General features: G+C 48.9%; 1 protein-coding gene across 9 annotated transcripts in view; it reads left to right on the forward strand.

The window, feature by feature from the left end:
* The window catches only part of NAV2 (neuron navigator 2), a 796,404-nt gene that overhangs the window by 352,056 nt on the left and 418,869 nt on the right, over positions 1 to 25,479 (forward strand). For 6 of the 9 annotated variants that reach the window (XM_027531906.1, XM_027531907.1, XM_027531908.1 and 3 more), the window contains exon 1: positions 20,454 to 21,604. The exons of 1 other annotated variant lie outside the window; for it this stretch is intronic. In XM_027531906.1, coding sequence (XP_027387707.1) covers positions 21,347 to 21,604 — 258 coding nt within the window. In that variant the 5' untranslated portion in view covers positions 20,454 to 21,346. Of the gene's footprint in view, positions 1 to 20,430; positions 21,605 to 25,479 lie in introns of those variants that run through there. 2 more of the 9 variants (XM_027531909.1, XM_027531911.1) reach the window with 1 other exon arrangement.

Consider the following 25,479-nt stretch of genomic DNA (forward strand, 5'->3'; position numbering starts at 1 on the left):
TATGATCTTGAGCAATTTAATTAACCTTTCTGTGCTTTAATTGATATGTATACATGTAAAGTTATGGTGAGACCTACTTCTTGGGGTCATTGCAAGAGTTAAGTGAGACAACACATGTAAAGTATTTAGAATCAGTCCCAGCACATAGTAATCACTCAATCAAATACTGTAACAAAAAATTAATTAAATTTCTCAGGACTCAAGGGAGAATATACTAGAACATATGAAAACGTATATATCAATTCAACACTGTATGTGACTGTTTTGAGTGGAATGGATGCAAAAGCCAAAGTGAAAGCCAAACTTTCCCTCAGAGCTAGAAAAATGATACTGATGAACCTATTTGCAAAGCAGGAAAAGGGACATGGATATTAGAGAGCAGACTTGTAGAGACAGTGGGGGAAGGAGAGTAGCGTTGAAACATACATTACCGTATATAAAACAGATAGCTAGTGGGAAGTTGCCCTATAACACAGGCAGCTCAACCTGGTGCTCTGTGATGACTCAGGAGGGTGGGAGGGAGGCTCAAAGGAGAGGGGATATATGTATACATATAGCTGATTCATGTTGTTGTAGGTCAGAAATCCACACAACATTGTAAAGCAGTTATCCTCCAAATAAAAAATGTTTTTAAGTTACAAAAAGGAAATTTTCCCTGGGGTTTGTCTGGGAACCTTTGTGAAAGAAGCAGATTCCAGTCACACCAGCAGGTATGAGGGAAAGCTCCTGGACGGGCTTTAAAGGTCTTCTAGTCCAGGTTCTTGATTTGCAGGTTGAGAAACAGGTCCCAGAGAGGGGCAGTGACCTAACCAAGGTCACACAGCAGTTTCCAGGCAGCATCAGGCATAGGAGCCAGATCCAGTGACCTCGAAACTAGGGCTCCTGTCACAACACTGCACAGACCAGAGTTTTCTTTCCTGGGGTCTGTTCCACCATCAAAGCTGAGCTTCACCCATGAGGAAGCCAGGAGTCCTACACAATGGCCTAGGCCAGGGCTTCTCAGATTTTAACATGCAAATGCTTCTCCTGGGCATCTTGTTCAAAATGCAGGTCTGGGTGGACCTAAGAATCTGCATTTCTGAAAGCTCCCAGGTGATGCTGCTAATTGGGATCAGACTTGGCCTAACAGGGCTCTAGGCCAGTGCAGTCCAATAGAAATATCATATGACCTGCATATGTCATTCTCAATTCTCTAGGAGCAACATTAAAAAAGAAACAAATGTCACTCATTTTCATACATTTATTTCACCCAGTGTATCCAAAATATTCTCATTTTAACATATAATCAGTATAAACATTATTAATGAGATATTTTACATTTTTTCATACAAAATCTTCAAAACTCAGCGTGTGTTTTACCCTTAGAGCACATCTCCATTCAGATTTGCTGTGTTTTAAGCATGAGGTTGCCACGTGTAGCTATTGGGTGCAGGGCAGTTATAGGTAATCCCTCTGTGGGTCTAGCCCTTTGCACCAGCTGACAGTAACCATCTTGGATCTTCCTCTGGCTTTTCCCACTTTGGTAGGCCCACCTAGCCCACTCTTTTACCTTTTTTGTGGGTGAGGACAGCCCTAAGCCTTGAAGAATAGCAGCCGAGGGCCGCACCAGCCCAGCTTCCTGTGAATACGGTAGCCTGTGCATGCTAAGTTGCTTCGGTTGTGTCCAACTCTTTGTGACCCCATGGACTGTAGCCCATCAGGCACCTCTGTCCATGGGATTCTCCAGGCAAGAATACAGGAGTGGGTTGCCATGCCTTCCTCCAGAGGATCTTCCCAATCCAGGGATCGAACTCGTGTCTGCCTGTGTCTCCTGCATTGGCAGGTGGATTCTTTACCCACTGAGTCACCTGGGAAGCCAAGTAAGGAAGGCCAAAACTCACCTTCCCTTCTTTATCTGGGTAACCCTGGGTTTATCTGGACCCAAAGACCTCTGTGTGACTGGCACAGTGGTGTCGGAATATACAATTAAATGCTTGAGAGTCTGTGTGCTCTGTTCTCAATTAGAAGAGCCCAACTGAGAATACTTTCCATACAGCTCAAGCCCTGCCACTGTCTGGCCTGGTGGCTGGAAGGTTTTTCTGTGGGGCCAACCATGACGGTGAGAGACACAGGCCGTGATTCCATGGCAGAGTGCCAGCATGACATCTGTGGGCCCTCTGTGACTTCGGGCGCGGTTCTGCTCGTGCCAAAGAGACATCAATGGATCATCCGACAGCTCTGACCGTGCTCACACACTGGTTGGGAGGAATCCCCGCACCGGCCCGGGGCCTCACTGGGGGCGGTTTCGGGTCTTGTCTGAGCCAGAAGGAAAGCTACAAGCATCTTCCCCAATCTGTGGCTTGCAGGTGACTCACCAGACCCTTCTGTTCACATGTACCCACATGTACTCCCCTGGAAGCCCATGTCTGAGAAGCTGGGGCATTTGGCTCCTTGACCAAATGTTTGCATTTTCTTGCTTTTGTCTGAGAAAGCTCATAGTTTGGTGCTATCTAATGCTAAACATATGAATATCTGGGAACATCTAAATATGCTGTGCTCTACAGACAAAACATCTACACAGGGATGTTCTGATGAATGGAGTTTTCCAGTAAAGCAGATACTGTTCCTTGTTTCATTCCTTATGGTTGCAAAGCCTCCTAAACCTGGATTGACTTTTCCTCTGCCTCAGCAAGTGGAGTGTAATGAGCAAAATCCGATCTTATCTAATCGTTGGCTGTCATTATTGCCTCCACAGACATTTTTGCGTCTTGATCGTATAGGCCATTTTATTTCATTCATTCAGTCGACAAATACATATCGAGTACCTGCCATTGTTCTAGGTTCTGAGGATACGTCAGAAAGAAGTCCCCACTCTTTTGGAACTTGAATCCAAGTGTGTGCCTGTGTGTTGAGGTGAGGGGATGAAGGACAGGGATGAACAAGAAATGAGCAAATGACATATAAGCTTGGTAGTAAGTATTCTCGGTGCTGATGTGCACTTAATGGGCCCCACGCTGAGGCCACTGGGCAGCTGAGACTCCTCAGCAGTGGGCTGACCCCCACTCAGAACAGGTTTTGTTCCCTGCCCAGGGTCCCTGCTGCCTGGGGGCCTGACCGATACCTTCTCTCCAAGCTCAACAGCTCCCTAGTTCCTTCTGGCTGAGATTTGCCAATTAAGCAGATCATTTGGTGCCCGCCTGCCCCGATATTTTCAGGTTCATTTTCTCTGTCGCTTATCTGCCACCAGCCCATCTCTGCCTGGCTCTTGGTTTCCTCTGTGATTGAAGCCATGACTATGTGTGATGCTCAGCCTCCATAGGGTCCCCTCGTGACGGGAGGGGAGGCTGTGTTTGTGGTGAGATAGCAGATGGACTATTTGCACCGTAAACTTTCCCCATTGTCATGAGGTTGGAGCAGTGATAGCTAGAGGAAATATAAACAACAATTTTCCCTGCACTTTTCTTGTCTCTGTCAGTCAGGTGTGCCATGCTGACATGAACACAGGAGTCATTTGTTCTGTGTTTGAAGCTGAAATGTGCCATAAATACACCATGGCCCTTCAAAGAGTTGGTTCACAACAGCCTGTTCTAAGAGGCCACCAAAGTCATCTTTTCAGGAAAATAAAACAAAAATATGTTTACAAAACATTGCCCTTGGGAAAAGTTGAAAACATTTTTCCTATTTATGATCTAGTCTTTTTCCACTTGACAAATATTGATTGCTCTCTCCCAGCCACACCCCTGCCCTTCCTCCTGTTTTAGGTGGGGTCCCAATTCACATGGGCTTCTGGTGAAATAACAAATGTATTTGTACCTAGCCCAGGAGAGTCCAAAAGCCAGCCACGGAGGGGACATTTGAGGCCAGTCCTATTCTAGGAAGGGGACAGAACAGAGAGAAAAGACAGTCTTGGGAACCCACCGGAATAGGCTGTGGTCTTCATTAGAAAAAGTTTGTCATTGTAGCTGGTGAGAGAATGTTAGGAGACTGGATCTATCATTAAATATCATTAAACGATCCATATGAAAGTACCATTTGGGAGTCACAAATAGTCATTATTGGTGATTTCCAATAATGGTTCCATCTGAAAATGAACAATAGCTACTAGTTATTGATTCCTGCTTGTGTGCCAGGCATTGAGCTAAGCACTTTCCAGCAATGATGTCATTTCATCTTCACAGTATCCCCAAAGCATGGTGTCTTTTCCAGAGGCAGACTCTAAGATGAGGATTTGTGATTTCTTTAAAGAAGTACTCCCAGGAAAAAAGCAGGACAGGGACAGGGATGAAGCCAAGTGAGGGTATGTGTTTTGGGCAAAGTCTCAGCTCATCCTATGAAGAGCTGCAGAGCTTCAGTTACCTCTCAGTAACTCAAGACAAGAGAGCTGGGCTTTTGTGTGGCCACAGGCCGTCACTGGTAATGGGTGCCCCAGGAGCCCACGCTCAGGCTCCCTGGACTCTCTTGCACACCTAGGTGAAGGGGCTCCAGTAAGCCACTGGCGGCCTGTGAGCAAGATCAGAGGTACCACCAGTGGAGGCAAAGCAGGTGGAATCCGAGGGAGGGGAGGGCCACGGAAACAGTAAGGGGGCCCTGGCCTCCAGGCAGAACACCTTCAGAGTCCGCTGGAGGTGGGAGCTCATTTTATTGCCCTTTCACACGTGAGGCAGTTGAGGTTTAGAAGGATAAAAGGAACTCAGCTCTGGCCATGAAGAGGTAGGGCCAGAACTCTGCTGTCCCTAATTGGCCACTGTCATCCTCTCGGGGGCAGTTCCAGTGTCACAGGGGTCAAGCTGGTGGCACCTGGCTCATCCTTCCCTTAGACTGAGTTTTCAGAATCTACTTGTCTCATTTGGAGGGATTTGGATAGCAGGGGTAGGGCACGGCGGGGCTCACCCCAGTGTCCGACAGCCATAACCGGTCGAAGTCCTTTAAGTAGGGAGCTGGACTTTTCATCACATCAGCTCTCCCATGTGCCTCTCTAGGTGGGTAAAGGGGCTCTGTGAGATCTGCTCTCAGATGTCTCCTTCCAGGGGCCTAGAGGCTGTCCTCTGACTCAAGGGTGACTCCCACTCCCACGGCCATGGCTGATGGCAAAGTGCTGGGCAAGGTCACTGCCTGAGAAGGCAATCGCTGCTGTAATCCAGAGTTCACTCCAAGCTGAGCCAGACCAAGGGACGCATGGGCACCAGAATACCTGGGGAAGGCATCCCCTCTAGCTGTTGCCTCCGCCCACCCTCCCTGGCCAGGTGTGGTCACTTGCCCTCGGTGGCCTTCCCCCAGGGAGCTGAGTCAGAGCTTTCCAGCCCAGAAGTGGGAGGACACAGAGTCTGGAGGCTGGGTTGGAGTTCATAACTCCTGTTCATCCACTTACTAACTGGAGTGGTTTTTTGACTTTGTACCTCCATGCTGTCATCTATAAACAGGAAACGGCAATATTCTACCCTGCAAAGAATAAATAAGATGTTATCAGGCAGTGCCTAGCACGGAGTGGGCACTTGAGAAATGTTTGGTCCCAGCCGTTTTCCCTTGGTTTTGCTGGCACTGCTTCCTGTCCCATTACCTGTCTTAACTTTGGGTCATTGCGTGTAATTCAGTCCAGCTGCCCTGGTCTTGCTTGGGTGCAAGGTACAGGCCAGAGAAATGTGTCCTTTATTGTCATGTGTTTTGAAAGGTTTTGTCCCTTCTGGGTTACTCTCTGAGTGCTGTCCAAGAACACAAATGGCCTGCTTTTTTTTCCTCCATTGATCTTGACAAATGCAGAGCTAGCACCTGGCCCTCTCCATTGAATTCCATTATACTCCATATGCTGATAGCTCCTCAGATGAGCCCTCTTGGATGGCACACCACAAGAGAAAAAGCGAAACACTACAAGACAAGGAGATTCTGGGTCCTGCCCCACTCCAACCTTCTCCCCCATACATAGAAACACTGTCCTAGTTTTCAGCAGCCTAATTGAACATCCATCACATAAGGAAAAAAAAAAACCCTGGCTTGCCACCCACACCATTGTGCTAAGAATAACTTCTCTCCCAGCAGTAGAGCTGGTCAGAGTCATTTCCTAATGTTTCCATCTGGAATTAGGTGTGAGGATTCAGAAAGCGCATTTGTCCATTTTGAGTCTGAAGCTGGCATGGGCTCTGAAACTTGGAAGTCTGACAAAAAACCAAGAAACCTAGAGTAAACATCCAAACACTTAAATACCCCCAAATCTGTCTCCTGTTGAAAGCCTTTTTTCCCTTTTGTGTGTTGTTTGGATCTCATTGAGTCTGTTCTTCCTAGTCTGTCCAGGAGTCAGTTTTAAATACTGACTTTATTTACTGAGACGGGGTTCAGTTGAGCTCAGCATCTCACAGCCGAGTTCCCAAGCGCAGGACGTCTCGATGACCAGGAGCATGGGTTTACTGGTTTCAGGTTGAAATTGGCTTTTTAGAGTGATTGCATGCCTGGCTTTGGGGAAAGGATCATTTGTCCTTTAATCTTCCAAATAAATAGAATCATCCATTCATTCAAAATCTATTCCCAGAAGGCAAGCTTTGTGCCGGACACCGTGCTACTTAAGCACCAAGACCGTGAAATACACACAGTAAGATATCCTTCTCGACTCTGTTGGAGACTGGAGTCTGATACCTGAGATTCCCTAACTCCAGCAGCATGGCGGAATCATCTGGAAGCTTTAAAAAATATATATTATTTATTTATTTTGGGCTGTGATGCGTCTTTGTTGCTTCACAGGCTTTTCTCTAGTTGCGAAGAGCAGGGGCTACTCTTCGTTGAGGAGCACAGGCTCTAGAGCACCCCAGTTTCAGTAGCTGCTGCGCGTGGGCTCAGGGATTGTGGTTCCCGGACTCTAGAGTGCAGATTCAGTAATCTGGTGCATGGGCTTAACTGCTCCGAGGCATGTGGGATCTTCCCGGAGCAGGGATCAAACCCTGTCTCCTGCGTTGGCAGGCAGATTCTTTGCCACTGACTGAGCCACCAGGGAAGCCCTGGGAGCTTTTAAAAAAAAGCTACTTTGTGGGTGTGTTTTCTCAATCCTTACAATAATCTTCCAAAATATTGCTACTGTCGTCATCTTGAAGATGTGGAAACTGAGGCACAGTAGCAGGAGTCACTTGCCCAGGGATATTTAACATCTCGGAAAGGGCGTAGGACCCCAGGCGCTCTGCCTCCAGAGAGCTGCACTTACCACTGAACTGTCCTGCCTCCTCATGCATGGAAGTGTGAGAGGGACTGGCAGGCCTGGCTGGTGGGGGCAAGTGGCGCAAGAGAAACTAGCAAGGGGAAGCTGGAGAGGTGGGTTAGGGCAGGGCAGGAAGGGCCTCGGGCGCCCAGACTAGAAGACAGATTTTATCCAGTGAATGAGCGCAAGACCTGCCACCTATACCAATGAGAGCAAGAAGCCACTAGCTAGGGGGCTTGGGGTACATTTCTACATGACAGAAAGTAGGTCAGTGTTTTGGAAGGGAGCGCGGAGGTGCAGGCGCTCGGTGATGACAATCAGCTCTGACAGCAGCTCCGTGCTGAGTGGGGAGGAATGTGAGAAGGACCTCCTGCTCCTTCTCCCCACTGAACTCTTGCTTCAACATGTTATCTGGACCTCACGGGTCAGCCCCAGAGCAGCTGGCTCTGTGCCTTCCTTCCCTGAAAGCCGCATGACCTCCCCAGCACCGGTGCCCACCACAGCCTTCCCACGCAGCTGCCGGGTGCAGCTCATCAGAGCACAGGGGTGAGGGTGGCCACGGAAGAACCAGAAACCCGCGTCCCTGCCCTTGATGTAAGCCAGGACAGAGGCTGCCTAGCCCCTCGGAAGCAGTAGGTGGTAACAGTTAAACATGTGATCCTGGGTTTGAATCCCAGCTCCGGTGCTTAACTGCGTGATTTGGGGGCAAGTCCCTTAACTGCTGTGAAGATCAGTTTCCCCATCTGTAAAATGGGGTCACCATTCCTACCTTGCAAGTGTGTGTTTTAAAAATTGGAGCTATCAGTCATAACACCCCTGGTAATAGTGTCTAAGACTCTGAGCAAATGACAGCTCTTATTATGGTTAATGGCCATGACTGTATCCCAAGCCCCTGTGGGTCTTGATAGCCCAGAATGAGAGGCCCTTATTTTGCAGCTGAGAAAACGGAGGCCTGAAAGGGATCCATGGCTTTTCCAGGGTCACCTGGAATCTGAACAGCAGAACCGGGAGCGGGGGATACCTTTGAGAGGCCTCACCGAGCAGGGGTGAGAAGTTCAACTCAGGCTTGGCCTTGGCCACTCCTAGCCTTTGCTCTTTCTCCCTCCATGATGGCACAGATACAACCTTTCTGGAAGGGTTTTGTGGACGAATAAGCTGTCATTCCAAAGTGCTGAAAAGCACTCCAGGTGCCAAACCATGACTCTCCATGGATTTCAACACCTCGGCTGGCATGCCTTTCTGCCAGATGCACGCTGCATGAGGACTGCGTGTGTGTGTGTGTGTGTCGGTGTGTGTGTCTGTGTGTGTGTCTGTGTGTGTAGAGGATAAGGAGAGGGACAAGGAAGGAGAAAAACACACAGAAGAGTCCAGATTGTCCAGAACCTCTTTTTATACTTGAACCCCAGTACACTCTGGCTTAGCCCCCTGCCCTGTCACTCAGACAGAGCTGCCCTCGTTCTGCCCAGGTTCTTTGCAGCCTACTTTCAGTCACCTGCTGCGGGAAGGTGTGAGCCACTTTGCTCTGCAGCAATGATTTGCCCAGCCTTCAGTCAACAGAGTCAGGGACTCAGTCCCGGGTGGCTCTTGTCAAATAGGGTGTCATGGAAAACCATGGCATTTGGGATCAGACAATAAAGTTTTGAATCCCAGTTCTACTGCTTCTTGGATGACCTTGAACAAATTACTATTGCACCTTAGTTTCTTCATCTGTAAAAAGGGAGACATTTTGGATTATTTGAAGACATTAAATGAGAGGACTACCCTGACATACAACTGTTTCATTCCCACCCCAAACCCTGCTCCCATCCCAGTGGCTTCCTGCACCTGGATTCCCGAGGTGCCCTGGGCCGATACTGTGTGTTGATTTGAATTGTGGATTGGGAAGTCAGAGAGGTACCAGGATGAAGAGGTGGTTGTTGAAAGCACAACCTGCCTCTCCCAAAAAGGCATCTTTGTGGAGAGGATGGCCTCAGGACCCCAGGCGTTTGGGAGGAAAGCAACCATGTCGGGGACACCCACATTTGACACCCTGTGGCAGAAGAATGGCACAGTGCCCTGAATGGATGTCTTGGGTAGAACGCGTATGCTCATAGCCTGCCTGTGTACCTCTCAACCAACGGAGTTTGGCAGGAGGCCAGGTGGGGTGGGGGCAGATGTGAACTGGGGCTGCAGTGAGACGTGCTAGACCCCGCTGTGCTTCTCCCAGTGAGCAGAACTGCAAGGCAGATGTTTGCAGACAGCTTCCATGACCTCTCTCTAGCTTCTTTCCCCTGCCTGGCCCATTGTGTGTGCCCCAGATCTGGGGATACGGATCCCTGTCCCGGTGATGGTGGGTGGTGTCCATGAACCCCTCTCAGAGACGTAGGGGTCCCTACTGAACCCTAGCCTCAGGTTCTGGGTCTTCACTCAGTGTGTTAGCAATGGAAATGTCCACATACCCAGACACAACCACAGCAAGGTGTCATGCGGTGACCCCAGGGTAGGTGGGGGGCAGGTGACATGCGGTTGATGGGGAAGAACTGTTGCTTGAACTTACTGTATACCAGGAAAAACCATCATCATAATGGTGGTAGCAGTGATCATGAGCACTGATTAGTGCTTTACACATATCAATTCATTTAATCCTTCTAGCCACTGTAGGAGGGAGGTACTGTTATAAACCCCATTTTACAGATGAGAAAGCTGAGGCATTAAGTGGTTAAATAACTCATCAAAGGTTACATGGTTGGTAAGTGGCAGAGTTCAAGGCCATGCGGTCAAACGCATGCAGTCTAATTCCAAAGTTATCCTCTTTTCAACCACTGTACCCACCTCTACTGCCTCTCCTACTTAATCTTGCTCCAGAGTCCCAGGAGGTAACTGTAACCTCCTGCCACAGATGGCATATTGTTGCTGTTGTTCAGTTGCTGAGTCATGTCTGACTCTTTCTGACCCCATGGACTGCAGGACACCAGGCCTCCCTGTCCTTTATTGTCTCCCAGTTCAGTTCAGTTCAGTTCAGTCTCTCAGTTGTGTCTGACTCTTTGCGACCCCATGGACTGCAGCACACCAGGCCTCCCTGTCCATCACCAACTCCCAGAGCTTACTCAAACCCATGTCCATTGAGTTGGTGATGCCATACAACCATTTCATCCTCTGTCATCCCCTTCTCCTCCTGCCCTCAATCCTTCCCAGCTTCAGGGTCTTTTCAAATGAGTCAGTTCTTCACATCAGGTGGCCAAAGTATTGGAGTTTCAGCTTCAGCATCAATCTTTCCAATGAATATTCAGGACTGATTTCCTTTAGGATTGACTGGTTTGATATTCTTGCAGTCCAAGGGAACTCTCAAGAGTTTTCCAGCACCAAAATTAGAAAGCATCCATTCTTTGGCACTCAGCCTTCTTTATGGTCCAACTCTCATCGATGAAACAACTGAGACTCAGAGAGATGTGGTGACGAGCCCAGGTCACACAACCAGTTAAGTATCTATGCTCATCTGTGGGACTCTTTTCACTACTGAAGGACGTCCAGGAGAGCAACTGAAACCTTGACATCATCTCTTATGGGTAAGAGGGAGGAGTATGCGTTGGGGGCACCCAGGTCTTTGCTCACTGCCCAACCCTCCACCTCAAGCACAGTGGCAGGCAGGAAGGAAAGCCCCAACCCTGCCCCTTTGCCTTTCAGACCTCACCCCAGCATCACCCCCACATCACTTTTCCAGGAGCCGTGACAGCCTCAACAGTCTAGGTTCTTTCCTGCTAACGTAGCACTTGCCTCACTTAGTGATTATACATCCATGTGATTGTGTAAATATTGTCCATTTTCCTGATTACATTGTAAGTTCTATGACAAAAAAAAAAAAAAAGCCTTGGTCCTTATTAACATTTTATCACTAGTGATTAGCATGCTGTCTGGTATTCAGTGGCACTGAACTATGATTTAAGTAAATGAATGAATGAATAGAGCACCTACAAGAATCTAGACTCACACCAGGCCCTGTACTCCCATTATCCCACATCCTTGCAACAACCCAGTGAGCTAGTTACCATCATTCCCATTTTCCTGATGAACAAACTGAGGGCCAGAGATGAAGTGACCCTTGCTCAGTCAGTGGGAAGTGAAATCAACATTCACTTATGGGTTTGCCTGACTCCACCCCAGTCTTCTCGCTCCTTCACGTCACTCAGAGAAGAACCTGGAAACAGGAAGCAGTGATAAGGGGGGGAATTCCCAGGCTGTCCAGAGGTTAGGACTTTTCACTAGGACTTTCACTGCCAAGGGTGTGGTTTCAATCTCTGGTTGGGGAACCAAGATCCCACAAGCCACGTGGTGTGGGCAAAAAAAAAAAAAAAAAGGAAAAAAAAAAATAGCAGTGATAAATAGCCCAAGCTTCTGCTCTAGGGAAAGAAGAAGAAAATGGGTTTGTGGGTACCAGACAGGACTGAAAGTCAAGAATAAAGGACCAAAGTCAAAGAAAGAGCTAAAATGGTCATGGGAGGAGATTCTAGAAACCTGTGTTTGATAATTCAGGAGGAAGTCAGCCACGAAGACCCAGGTGCCTTGGAAGACTGGATTCTCCATTCTCCAAACTCAGCTCTTCAGGGTTTCTCCTTCTGCCTTGGGAAGGATAAAACCTTAAGAAGCAAATGACTGTGAGTAGGAATTCATTTGCCATCCCCAAATTTGACGACAGTCTTTGTGGAAACAAGGAAGCTAGGGTGATATGCTTGACAGTCTGCTTTGCAGCCTTAGGGAGTCTGAGTGTGTTAGATTCATATTTGATGCATGTCCAGACTGCCTTGAGGAAAAAATTTTGATAAATATATCAGTGCATGTCTAAAATTCTTGCACAATGTGGAGCTTCAAGAAAGATGCCAATTTTTTTGTAAAAGACTGAATGGTGTCTTGCCCCATTGTTTGTAAAACCATCTTTCTAAGCCAAAAAATAATAATAATAAAATCCTTGTATATTTTATTCTTTTCCACCCTTCAAGCTCTAAGGTTTTATCTGCCTTGGATTGGGAAAGCGAGTGGAAATCAGCACAGCTGTTTATGTTTAGTGGCTTCCAATGACCTCAGGGCGCAAAAGATCCTCACGGGTGTCTCTGCTTTGTTGACAGTTCTGAGACCAGCTTTGAGCTCAGCCAAGGGGTAGTGTGAACGAGAATTCCTTTTCACATGTGCCCAGCAGGGTTCATTTCAAGCACACTGGGACCTACTTTCCTCTCCATCTTCTCTCCTTCTGCGAGATCAGGACTCCGTCTTCAGGCTAGCATGATGGCTTATAGAGACAGTTTGGTAGGACAATCAGAAAAGGACGGATTTCCTAGTCCCTCTGCTCAGGGGTGGTCTTGGCACTTCTGCAGAGGAGGATTCTATTAGGAGCTGTTTCCCTGGAAGAGAAGGAAAACAGGGAGGGTGTCTGGAGTAACTGTTCCTGCCTGTCTTAGAAGGAGGGAACCCTGCTTGTCAGTGACTTTAGATAGACAGGCATCCCTCAGCAAATGCAGGGGATTAGTTCCAGGATGCTCTGATTCCAAAATCTGCAGGGTATTCAAAACCCTTATATAAAATGGTATAGTATTTGCATATAACCTACACACACCCTCCTAAGTAAGTCATCTCTGGGTTACTTACAATACCTAATACAATGTAAATGCTATGTAAATACTATGTAAATAGTTGCTAGGGCATGGTAAATTCAAGTTCTGCTTTTTGGAACTTTCTGGATTTTTTTTTTTTTTTTCCATCTGCTGTTGGTTGTATCTGTGGATGCAGAACCCATGGATACAGATGGCCAACTGTATATAGATCTTATATATATAACTAAACTGGATTTAATTGAACTAGATTTGAACTAAAATTGGATTTTAATCTTTCTTTGAGAGCTAACAAAGTTTCTGTCTGTTTGGGAGATGACTCAACTCCTCTACCTGAAAAGGCAGAGGGCAGAAGTGGATGTAAGCCAGCTAACTTCCCTATGACCAATATTTGGCACAAGGCTTGGCTCCCTATAGCTCAGTTGGTAAAGAATCCGCCTTCAGTGCAGGAGACCCCAGTTCGATTCCTGGGTCAGGAAGATCTGCTGGAGAAGGGAAGGGTACCCACTCCAGTATGCTTGGGCTTCCCTTGTGGCTCAGCTGGTAAAGAATCTGCCTGCAATGTGGGAGATCTGGGTTTGATTCCTGGGTTGGGAAGATCCCCTGGAGAAGGGAAAGGCTACCCAGTCCAGTATTCTGGCCTGGAGAATTCCATGGACTGCGTAGACCATGGGGTCACAAAGAGTCAGACAGGACTGAGTGACTTTCACTTCACTTTGGTTCTCTGTAGAGGATAATGAGCTTTCCTTGAATAAATAAAAGATTCAAACAAGTAAAGATGTTTATTTGAAAAAATGCAGAAAAATCCCGTGGAAAAGTAAGTTGAAATCAATTATAATTCCAACCCTTTAAAGCAGTGATAGAAAAATAAGAAATGACTAGTCCCCTAACTTGCTCCTCAAAAAATTACTATTAGTAGTGTGGTGTGATGCCTGCCTTCTCTTTTCTCTTAATAAATGTATGTATTTATACATTGTAAACACACAAATACATTAGCAAATTTTAATGGTAGCCAAAGTGAAGTCCAATTCTTTGTGACCCCGTGGACTGTAGCCTACTAGGCTCCTCTGTCCATGTGATTTTCCAGGCAAGAATACTGGAGTGGGTTGCCATTTCCTTCTTTCCGACCCAGGGACTGAACTCGGGTCTCCTGCACTGTAGGCAGATGCTTTACTGTCTGAGCCACCAGGGAAGTCAAACATGTATGTAAATAGTAGCCAAACATGTATGTAAATAATAAGGTAAATATCGCCATGACATATACATTTTAAATAAAGGAGAAAGAATGAAAAATACATACTGAAGGGCTACATGATTTTTTTTTCAGTATCCACTGTTGAGATTTTTTTTCACGCCACCATACCTTTTTCTGAGCACAGACCGTAAAGAGTTAACCGTGCTCCAAGCTCTCCTCCGAGAGCCCTGAACCCTGGGCACCACCACCCACCTCTCCCGGGGCCAGGAGCTCCTCTGCCGCAGATGCTCACCAGGCTATGAGCCTGGGGCAGAGGCAGAGGGAGGCAGGAAGGCTCACAGGAGAAACAGTAACGGAAAGAGGAAATGTGGGCAGGAAGCGGCCAGAGCATACTCGCTTCTCGCCTGGGGGCCCACACTGACCAGGGGTCAGGCTGCTTGATGCCATCTGCATGGCTGACTCTCAGGCAGCATTTGGGCAATTACCCGGCTGCTTTGGGGCTGCACGGGCAGCTAGAGTGGCTGTGTGTGTCTCTCTCAAAAAACAAACCTGGCACAGAAAGTAACAGAAGGCCTGGGTTTTTCCAGATTGGCCGTTCACATTGATTGAAATTGTCCAGGTTTTTGCCTCAGTCATCCCCCACTGTAAAATGTTGAGGGAGCAGTCTTTGTGGCATTTCATACAGCGACACTTTTCCATTTGCCTGTACCCAGGAGCTGTGCGTGTGCGTGCCCATTGTCGCTTCAGTTGTGTCCAACTCTCTGCGACTCCATGAACTGTAGCTTGTCGGGCTCCTTTGTCCTTGGGATTCTCCAGGCAAGAATACTGGAGTGGGTTTCCGTACCGTCCTCCAGGGAATCTTCCCGACCCAGAGATCAAACCCACGTCTCCTGCGTTGCAGGCAGGTTCTTTACCCACTGAGTCACCTGGGAAGCACGACCCAGGAGCTTTACTAACAGAAAAATGCTTGGGCCTCATCCCCAGAGTCTGATTTTATCGGCCTAGTATGGGGCCTGGGCAGCCCTGTTTTTTCCAGTTCTGCAAGTGACTCTCATGGACAGCCAAGGCTGTGAAGTCAAGTGTGAGAATCCACAGATTCAAAGTCATCTGAGTTCTTGCTTAAAAGACAGATACACAGATTCAGAATTCTAGATCTGCTGGGGGTGTGTGATTAGGGTTCTGTTCCTTTAACCCTCAGTGATTCTTAGGCTTTTATTGGAGTGTAAGATCTACTATTTGTCATTTATTTCCCTGTTTGCTTGCCCTGTTCTCTCAATTTTTCAGCTGTTGAAAAGGGCAACCCTCAGGCTAGAAACAGTGGTTGCATCATCCTTTGAATCTTGAGAATAGGGGCTAAGCATGTAAGTTTTATTTGTTCCCTATCATAATGCCCAGCATATAGATGTCTCTCAACAATTTATTCATTGAGTTAGTGATTGAGGCATACCATAGCTGATAAGTGAAAGTGAAATTGCACGTGGCTCAGTCATGTCTGACTCTTTTCGACCCCATGGACTGACTATACAGTCCATGGAATTCTCCCAGGCCAGAATACTGGAGTGGGTAGCCTATCCCTCCTCCAGGGGATCTTCCCAATCCAGGGATCAAACCCAGGTCTCCCACATTGCAGGCGGATTCTTTACCACCTGAGCCACCAGGGAAGCCCAGAGCCAACAAACCAATAGTTTACTAAATATTGTTTGACATTTAGTCAGGGCTATTGCCTTGGGCTTCCCAGGTGGCTCAGTGGTAAAGAATGTGCCTGCCAACACAGGAGATGCAGGTTTGATCCCTGGTTTGGGAAGATCCCCTGGGGAAGGAAATGGCAACCCACTCCAGCAGTCTTGCCTGAGAAATCCCATGGACAGAGGAGCCTTGTGGGTTATAGTTCATGGGGTCACAAAAGACTTGGACACAACTTAGTGACTAAAACAACAACAATTGTCTCAAACCCTTGTAAAAACACACACATTCACACATACTCCTTACACACCAGCCTTGCAAGTGGGAAAACCCACAGTCGTCACTTCTCAAAATACAACGCAGGGATCACCGCTGGGCATACAGATCTGCACACATCCATCTGTGGAAGAAGGTAGATTAGAAGCAAGTGCAGGGAAGGTGAGCAGACTTTCTAAACAGCTGTTCTAAGGTTCTTACCCCAGTTTCCCTGAAGTCTGAGATGGCTGGGCTCTCAATTCAGCCATTACCAAAAGATAAGCATTTGGGGCCAGCAAGAGATATTATTGGAAGTTGCCAACCCATGTCATAGAAAACTAAGGAAAAGTGCATATTTGAGAATAAGCCTTTCTAACTTATTTTTACTCCCCAATAAACTCAAGAATGTTTTGCTTTTTATATTATTCTGGAGAGTTGCAATATGTCCCTTCATAATTTATAGTAAGGGTCTCCAAGAGCCTGTTGATTCCTTCCCCAGGTCCCTGCATATTTTTTTGTGTGTGTGGTAGGCTGTGGTTTAGATGTTTCAGTCTCTCTTAGGACTGTCTTCTTGGGAGGTAAGCGCAGCTAGGGGTCTTTAACACAGATAAAGGGTGGGTTGATGGGGTTGGTCACTTGCAGATCAGCCCTAAAGACCAATTTACACTCAACTAATCTACCAGTGGCTCTTGTATAGGATCAGAAAGCAGTGTAGCTGGCACGTCCTGACCTAAGGGTGGTTCTTACAGCCAGAGAGGTGCCAAACCCTTCAGATTCTGATTCAGTGGTCCTGGGAGCTTTGGCAATATGTTTCAAATTGGGTGGTTTTGAAAGTTGAGAGTCTGACAGGAGAAAAAGAGAAGGGTTGTCAAAGTTGGGATTTAAAATAGTGGACTATCCATGATATATATTATTTTTAAAAAATAGCAATAAAAAGAAACTTGGATAGTGTGTTCTTTCCAAAGCAGTTTGCTGTATCTGAAACCAGTGACTCCTTTAGCTACCAGTGCTTGCCAAACTTATTGATTTCAAATGACTTCATTCATGTTAACACAGCATCTATGTGGAAGGAGTAACTTTATAGGACATTTTTATAATTTGAGATGATCTTATTTAAGGAGGAATCTTGCAATTATCTCTTTTGCCTCAGGGAAAAAAAGAGCTTTTCCTCCCATGTCTTGCTATAATGACAAAATTATTTTGCTGTAAAGAAAGAAAATGAGGGGAAGACAGGAAAAATATAAAGGGAGATGAAAACTGTTCCAGGAAAGAGCAAATAAAATTATTAAAGGGATGTGGAGGCCGGGAAAGAATTTGGAAACAGACTAAAAGATTCACTTGTTTTCCATCAAGAAAGATGAGAAGTCATTGGACTTTAAGTTAAATAAATCACACAAGTTAAGGTGCATGGTCATATATTTACCAAATCCTAGAGTATTAGGAAGAGGTACTTTTTAAAAAAGAGTGCACTGTTTTTCAAATTAGTACCTATTTGAGGGTCTCAGAACCCAGAAAATGACCTTGGTGCAAATATGATTTAAATGGGAAACCCAAGATGGCAAATACATAGTAAATACATCACTATGTCCATCCATTTCTGTACCCATGACAGACATTATTAATTGATCAGGCTGCTGTTTCCAACTTAATTAGATATACTCACCTTGGAATTCCGTTTAGCACAGGGTGACAAAAAGTCAGTTAGCTAGAGATGGCCCTTGAGATGAACCCATTTTGCTACCTATGATTTAATTTACTACACAAAGTGTGAGCTCCAGACCACCAGCCTGGGTGTCACATGGGAGTTTATTCTGAAATCAGAATCTCAGCCCCAGTCCAGAACTACTGAATGGAATCTGTATTTTAGCAAGATCTCCAGTAATTCTTATGTATATTAAGGTATATTACATATATTAAGCAGGGATATCACTTTGCCAACAAAAGTCCTATAGTCAAAGCTATGAGTTCTCCAGTAGTCATATGGATGTGGGAGCTGAACCATAAAGAAGGCTGAGTGCCGAAAAATTGATGCTTTCAAATTGTGGTGCTGGAGAAGACTCTTGAGTGTTCCTTGGACTGCGGGGAGATCAAACCAGTCAATCCTAAAGGAAATAAACCCTGAATATTCACTAGAAGGACTGATGCTGAAACGGAAACTCCAATACTTTGGCCACCTGATGTGAAGAGCCAACTCATTGGAAAAGACCCTGATGCTGGGAAAGACTGAAGGCAAGAGGAGAAGGGGATGACAGAGGATGATATTGTTGGATGGTATCACTGACTCAATGGACATGAGTTTGAGCAAACTCTGGGAGATGGTGAAGGACAGGGAAGCCTGACAAGCTGCAGTCCATGGGGTCACAAAGAGTTTGACTCAACTTAGTGACTGAACAACAGCAACATATCAAAATTTAAGCAGCCCTGACCTGAAAGAGCACTGAATGCCTGATGCATTCCTCAGAATCACTTGGTTAAACACTTGGTAAACCTAGATCCTTGGGCCCCAACTTCGGGACTTTGGTTTATCAGATCTGGGGTGGGGCTTATCAAACAAGCTTCCAGGTGTTGATGCTGCTGGTGGTGATCTGGGGACCACATTTGGAGAAAAACTACATTAAGGCCATGGAAATACTTTGGAATCTCTCCATAATCTTTAAAGTCAAAGACTGCGATATATTTCCATAACTCTTGCTACATCCGGCAGAACCAGAATTCTGGATAGGAGAGGCTCCAAGTTTTAACAGAGCATAGCATCTCTTATGATTTTATGTACCTGGATCTAAAGGGCTCTCCCTCTGGTTAATTGCCCCTGGCATCTTTCACTCATCTGTCTGATAACAATCTGGGTAGCTATTCTGTCCACAGCATTATACTCAATGCTGAGAGAATCTAATGCAGGTTAAAAACACATTCCTGACTTCAAGAGGCCTTCTCTTTAAGAAGAAAATAAACATGAAACAATAAACAACAAGGTAGCATCAGATAGAAAAGGGCTGAGTGCTAAGTAAGTGACATGGCAGACTACGTGTAATTTAGAGGGAGGAATACCTGGAATTGCATACAAGACTGTGTGCAGTTCAGCCTAACTAGAGAAGAAAGTTGCTGCATAGAATGGATGGAGGTAAAATGGGAGAGGGAGCAGGCCAGGGTAAGAGGCACCTTATTTCTTAATACTGTTTTAAGAGACTATCTTAAAACTTTGAAGTTTCCTACTATCAGGATAATAACAAATCAATGCTATCAACATTGAAAATTAGGCTATAGGGTGGGCATACTGTGAAAAACCTGTATCTCAGAGACAGAGAAGTGAAACAACTTTACGTAAATAGAAATGACTGGAGGGTGGCGTGGGGGATACCAGGAGCAGTAATTTAATAATAGGGATAATAATACTAACTTCTACCGGTCTTTCACATTGCCAAGTACCCGTGCTGCTGCTGCTGCTAGGTCACTTCAGTCGTGTCCGACTCTGTACGACCCCATAGACCGCAGCCCCCCAGGCTCCCCCGTCCCTGGGATTCTCCAGCCAAGTACCCATGCTACGTGACTGTAATGAACTATCTCATTTATCCAAACAATAACATAATGTCGTCAACTCCCCTCCTTACTCCCAGTAATAACCGAAGCTTTGTAAAGATGTATCTAAGTCAAAGAACTTGCCCGATTTAAATCCAGGAAGTTCTACGGGGACGGAGTGGGGGCGGGGGAGTAATCCTCATCTATGAATCGCGAGGGGTCTGGCCTGCCTGTGTCATCTCTTCCAGCTCTCTGCTAGGAACCCACAGAGCGCCTGGGACAGGAGAGAAATCCTCGAGCGGATTGAAGTCGAGGAACCTGTGGGGTCAGTGCGTCCGAGGCGCAGACAGAGAGGGGTTCCTATCCGAAACGCAGCAAGATTTTAGCCCGAGCCCGGCCGGGGTCCTGGAGCTTCTCCGGGCTTCCTCTGGCCACTCTAATTACAGTATGTGGTAGGTTGCGAGGAGGAACCGTCTGGGGTCGGCAGGCTTCGCGGGGGTATTGTATTTGCCTATAAATACTTCACATAGTTAAGTGAAATGTGCAGCCTTTGAAAGCTGGAGAGGAAGCCATTCGGAGGCCCCCCGGCCCGCCTGGAGGAGCTGGCAGAAAAGAGAAGAAATGGCTGGCGCGTCCTTCACGCGGGAGCCTAAGGAACCGCCCTGCCCAGACCAGATGGGGGGCCGCGAGGCTGCAGGCGCGACTCCGGAAGCCTCAGACCGTTAAGGTGACCAGAACAATTTAAAAAAGGAAACAAACTTCCCCGGAGCCTTCCCCGCGGGGCCCCGAGGCGGGCGCTTGCGTTCGAAAGGGCATTTTTCAAAAAGGTTTCAGGACGCGGGGGGTGTGGACCCGCGGGGGAGCGCGCGGCCAGAGCCGCGCTGCAGAGCGGCCACCAGCCGGCTTTGTACTTGCGGCCAAGCGCGGCCCCAGAGTTTCGGCGGCGGCCCTGGGAGTTGAGGCCACGCCCCCTTTGCAGAAGAGCCGCGGCCGCCAATTGGCCCGCCGCGGACCAATCGGCGCGTTGAGGCGGCCCGGGCTGTCAGCGCGCGCCGCAGCCGCGCGGGTCGCAGCCTGTCCTCCCCTTCGCTGAGCCCCGCATCCAGCGCAGCCTTCCCGGGAAGCGCGGCTGCCGCTCGCGAGCGCTGCCTTGCCCTGCCCTGCCCAGCCCAGCCCTCCAGCCGCGCGTCCAGGTGCCCGCGGCCCGCGGCCACAGCCTTGCTGCGCTATAGCGCACGGAGCATGTGCAGACCCTCGGGCGCCGAAGTGCTCTCTGCCCCGGGGGGCTTCTGGCAGTGGTGACTGACTGTCACACCTAAAGAGACCTTTCGGGGGCTCTCGCCGCGCCTCTGCGTCGCGGGGGGACACTGCGGTGCTTGCGATCAGAGCGACAGCTGCCTCTCGCTGAAGACGTTCTGGGCTGCGTGCGCCCTCCCTCCCTTCCTCTTATCGCTCCTTCCCTCCCATCCGCGGTTACTAGCCCCTTAGCTCGCCGGATCACACCCGCAACCTCCCAGGAGCGGGAGGCGTGGGTCCCCGCCACCCCTCTTCGAGCGGGGCCTCCTCACTTCGGAGATGCAATGACAAGTTAATATGGGCGTCCAAGCCTCAGGGTCCCAGGAGGAGAATCGCAAGAGGCAACAGAACCTGAGCGCCCAGAGCCCTTGAACGGGCCACCCAGGAGGGGCGTGAAATCCGGCGGCAGCATCCGTCCAGGTGGGACCCGCTGAGCGCCGCGCGATCAGTCCTCCGCCGGATTCCCGCACCGCCAAGGCCAGCTCGTCCGATTGCTCCGAGATCCCCGACCCGGGGATTTTTTCTTTTTTTTTCTTTCCCTCGGCTGGTGGTGGGCGCCTCTCGGGCCGAAGCCCGGCGCCTGCTCTGCTGCCCGCGCTGCCTTTAGCGGTCGCCTCCGCCGCCGCTTCCAGGGACGTGCTGGGAAAGCCGAAGCCCCGGGAGAAGATGCCGGCCATCCTGGTGGCCTCCAAAATGAAGTCGGGACTGCCCAAACCCGTGCACAGCGCCGCGCCCATCCTGCACGTGCCCCCAGCCCGGGCGGGCCCCCAGCCTTGCTATCTCAAGTTGGGAAGCAAGGTGGAGGTGAGCAAGACCGCCTACCCTAGCCAGATCCCCCTGAAATCGCAGGGGCTGCAGGAGCCGGCGGGGGAGGGGCTCCCGCTGCGGATGAGCGGCTCGGTGGAAAACGGGTTCGATACCCAGGTGAGAGGTGCTGTGTGCCTGGGGCACTGTTCTGGGGGGAAGGGTGAATACTTTTTTGAGGGTGGAGGTTGACACGCCTGGAGAGGGGAAAGGGCTACCCTGTGGGCTGAGAAGGGGACCGTTCCACTTAGGCCAGTAGATTGGGGGTTGCGCTTGGAGAGTGGGCTGGCCAGTGGGTGTGGCCCGGGTGACCGAGGTTTGCCTTAAGGAGCTCTGCGAGACGGGATGCGGGCTGCCTGCGGCTTCCTTTTGGGGGCGCGGTGGGGTGGGGCACGATCAGGGTGTCCTCAAAAAACCATGTGCCACACTGGAGATGTCAGGTTCTGCATGTCAAGGGGCTTGGCCCCAAGAAGACAGTGTCTGCTGCAGCGGCTGTGTGTCTGTCGGTTCTGCAGAGATTCTGTCCCTGCCGAGGAATGGTCCGAGACCTCGCTGGGCTCCACTCCCCCCCTGGCTTGGATGCAAGATCCAGGAAAAGAGGTCTAGGGGTGGCAGTGCACCGGCCCCCCTCGGCTTGGAGATACTCGGGCCTGCCCCATCCTTTGGGCTGACAGCATTCCAGGCACGGTGCTGGGACTGCAGTAGGACTGCCGGGTGCACCGGCGGAGGCAGGCAACCGGAGACTCCTAGCGTCTCGGCTGGCTGGAGCGATGGGGCGGGGGTGGCTGCCTTGGAATGGCGGCCCAAAGCTAAGCCCCTCCTTCCTGGGTAGTAGATCCCGGTGCCGGTAGCCCGGGTGACTGGGGGGTGCGGGTGTGGGGGTGGCTTGAACAGAATTGATGACTTCTACCTTTCCAGACCGAGCTCGCATCACCCAATTCGGCTGGGTGACAGGCCCTAGCCATGCAATCTCTTTTAAGGAAATCAGCAAGGGCCAATCCGATTCTCCTGGCTTCCTGCCTTCCCTGCTCCTTTTTTCCCCCCTCCCTCTCCTGGTAGGAGGGAGCAGGGGCACGCTGTATTTTCTTGGCAGTTAGTCAGCAGGGACTTTTGGGGACAGGCCGACCTGACGGATGTGACTGTCCCAGTCAGGAGAGGCGGAAAGCCAGCGGGGGAGGTAGTGTGGGGCTGGTGTCAGGGAAGTGGCAACAGACCAGCTGACCTTTTTGGCACTTAATCTCTGCTGACCCTGTCTCCACCTTCTCCTAGAGCTTTTTCTGATCAGAGGCTAGAACTCAACACATTCCTAGCCTTTCTGATGGAGGAACTGAAGCTGGAAGCTAATTGTAAGCAGACTTTTGGAACTCTGGGCTGGAGAAGGCCCTCAAAGCAGATTACGCTCCCACACCAGGCTGATAAGCATGCCCCTTGCTGCTGCACTTGCTAAACATTTTTGGAAGCTGACAGGTTTGAGTGATGGCGTGTGGGAGGAAGGCAAGATTTCCCCCCAATGCTGCTGGGCCTGTCTCTGCTATAGGGTTTTGTGCTCTGAGCTCTTTTTCTGCCGTTCATCACAGGATTTGTTCAGTGGTCTCTGAAACAAGAGTGAGCCTGGGGGCTGTGCTCTTGTGAGAGTGTCCCCTCCATCCTTGGAGGCAGGGCTGATGGGGTGTGGTGGGGTGTGATGGAGTGGATGTGGGAGGCCAGAGTGGTGACTCGGGGATGTGACACACACCCTCCATCCTGATGAAGAGGGCCTGAGGAATGAGGGCAGAGTGGACTCAGTGATCTTGCGACCAGGCAGCTGTTCTACCGCTGTCCATTCGACCTTTCACTTAACACACTGGGTTGGAGGACTTTCAATGGGCAGGCTCTGAAAAGGTGATTCATTACCGTTTTCTAGAAAAATGCTCTTCAGCTGCTGCCAGAGGGGCTCGTGTGGTCCGGTTCCCTCAAGGCTTTCCTCCTCCCCCACCCACGGCCCACAGTCCCTTGTCTGCCCCCACCCCGCCTCCCTTGCTCTCAACAGGGCCCTGTGTACTGACCACGAGGGTGGTTTGGATGGACCTTCCAGTGGGCTACCTGTTTTTGACAGCCTGCCTCCCCCCCTTTTTTTTCATTCATGGCCGGGCTTCCTGGTGGTTCTTCTTTGTGGCAGGTGCAGATCCTTGTTCTCATGGCCTCGCCCTGGCATCAGAGAATCACTGGCAAAGGGGTTTTCCTCTTCGGACAAGTCTTCTCCCTCTGGGCCTGACGCAGTGCATGTGCACCATCCAGGAAAGCCTCTCCATGCAGCTTGAGGACAGGGTCAGGCTTGGTAGTCCAGATTCAAAACCTGATATTTGTCACTAGAAGATCCTCCGGAGATGAGGAGTTAAGTGGCAAATGATATCTTGGGGCATTTGACTCCCTTTGTTACTCAGGGGCTTTTACTAGGCTGGGCTGTGCAATGGTCAGTAGCACAGGCTTTAAAGGTCAGGTGGATATCCAAGGTGTCCTGTCTCCACCATGTACAAGCTGGTGACCTAGTCCATTAACCTCTCTGGGCCTCAATGTTCCCATCTGTAACAATGGGCATTTAACGACCACACAAATTGTGAGAGGCTTAAGAAAAATAACATTTGCAAAGTGCCATATACACCTGTCTGTATATACGCATATACATACATCATAGATATATATTTATATACATATATAAGTAAGATATGTAAAGCCCAGTGTCTGGCAAATAGGAAACAATAAAATAAGCCATTTATATTGCTAAACCAAGAGATGGGGCATTGTTGAATGTAGATCTAATAGCCTCTCAGTGAGAAAAGGCATAGCTTATTCTGTCAAGCCCTTGAGAAGGTATCATTCAGTTCACAAGGGTTTACAGAACATCTGTCACATACCTAATATAGTACCAGGCATGGTGGGAAGGTGAGGGAAGTGCCTGACGTGCCAGGCTTTCTTTGTATGATCTCATTTCATCCTCACAGTAACACTTAAAGCAGATATGACTTCCTATGACAATAATTTCATGTAACATCTTCTTCAACGACAGTAATATAATAATGGCAAGTCATCACATAGCACTTCCGACATGCCAGGAATTGTTCTAAAAGACCTCATTTGATTCTTACAACAATCCAATGAGACGTGTTATTATTCTCATTTTACACTTGGGAAACTGAGGCAAAGGCTGGGTTAGTGACCCCATGAATAGCAGGAGTAGAATTAGAACTTGGACAGCCTGGTTCTGGACTCCCTGTTCTTAACCAGCATGCTATAGAGAGCAGATCATAGGGACTTTCCAGTTACTCACAGGCCCTGACTTATAAGACCACTGCTCTAGCCACTGAGCTGGAGGAGTAAACAGGACTCAGCAAGCTTGAGTGAGTGTCTCCAGGTCATCCTGCTCCAGGGTGGCAAGCAGGGAGTCCAGCTGTGGGTGGTCTGGCTTGCAGGCTGGTGGTCTTCCCCGTCTGCATAGCTGCCTCCCTCTTTCATGTTCTGGTGGAAGGAGAGGGTACATTAGACATGGTCTGGGCCTTGGAGGTCTTATAGTCTAGATGGGAGGTATAACTGATGGACTGAAGACGTCGGGGCACAGCACAAAGAGGGCTGAGAGGGCTACTTGGGGCTGGAAGGAAGGAAAAGGCCACGATGGCTGGAGAAGTCCAGAGAGCCTCACAGAGGGGGCTGGAGACGGTGGGTTCCGCGATGGGCAGGAATAGCTGGGTGGGGAGGAGAGGGGGTGAGATGAACATGTGGGGAAGGGGGAGGGCATGCAGTGGTGCAGAGCAGGAGTGGGTGTAGCCACAGGGAAGCCACGCCTTCACGTAACAGGTGATGACTTCATATTTAGTATCTTCCTTTCAAAAGGTGAGCATGAGCAAAGAACAAAGGCTTCTTGCAGTTGAAAAATTGGAATTGCCTGTTGCCTTCCTGGTCGATAGTGATCCTGAGCATGCGGGTAGTTATGGAGAGATGGTGTCCATAAAAGACCTGGT

The sequence above is a fragment of the Bos indicus x Bos taurus genome, chromosome 29, assembly GCF_003369695.1.
Source record: "Bos indicus x Bos taurus breed Angus x Brahman F1 hybrid chromosome 29, Bos_hybrid_MaternalHap_v2.0, whole genome shotgun sequence".
Classification (NCBI taxonomy): domain Eukaryota; kingdom Metazoa; phylum Chordata; class Mammalia; order Artiodactyla; family Bovidae; genus Bos; species Bos indicus x Bos taurus.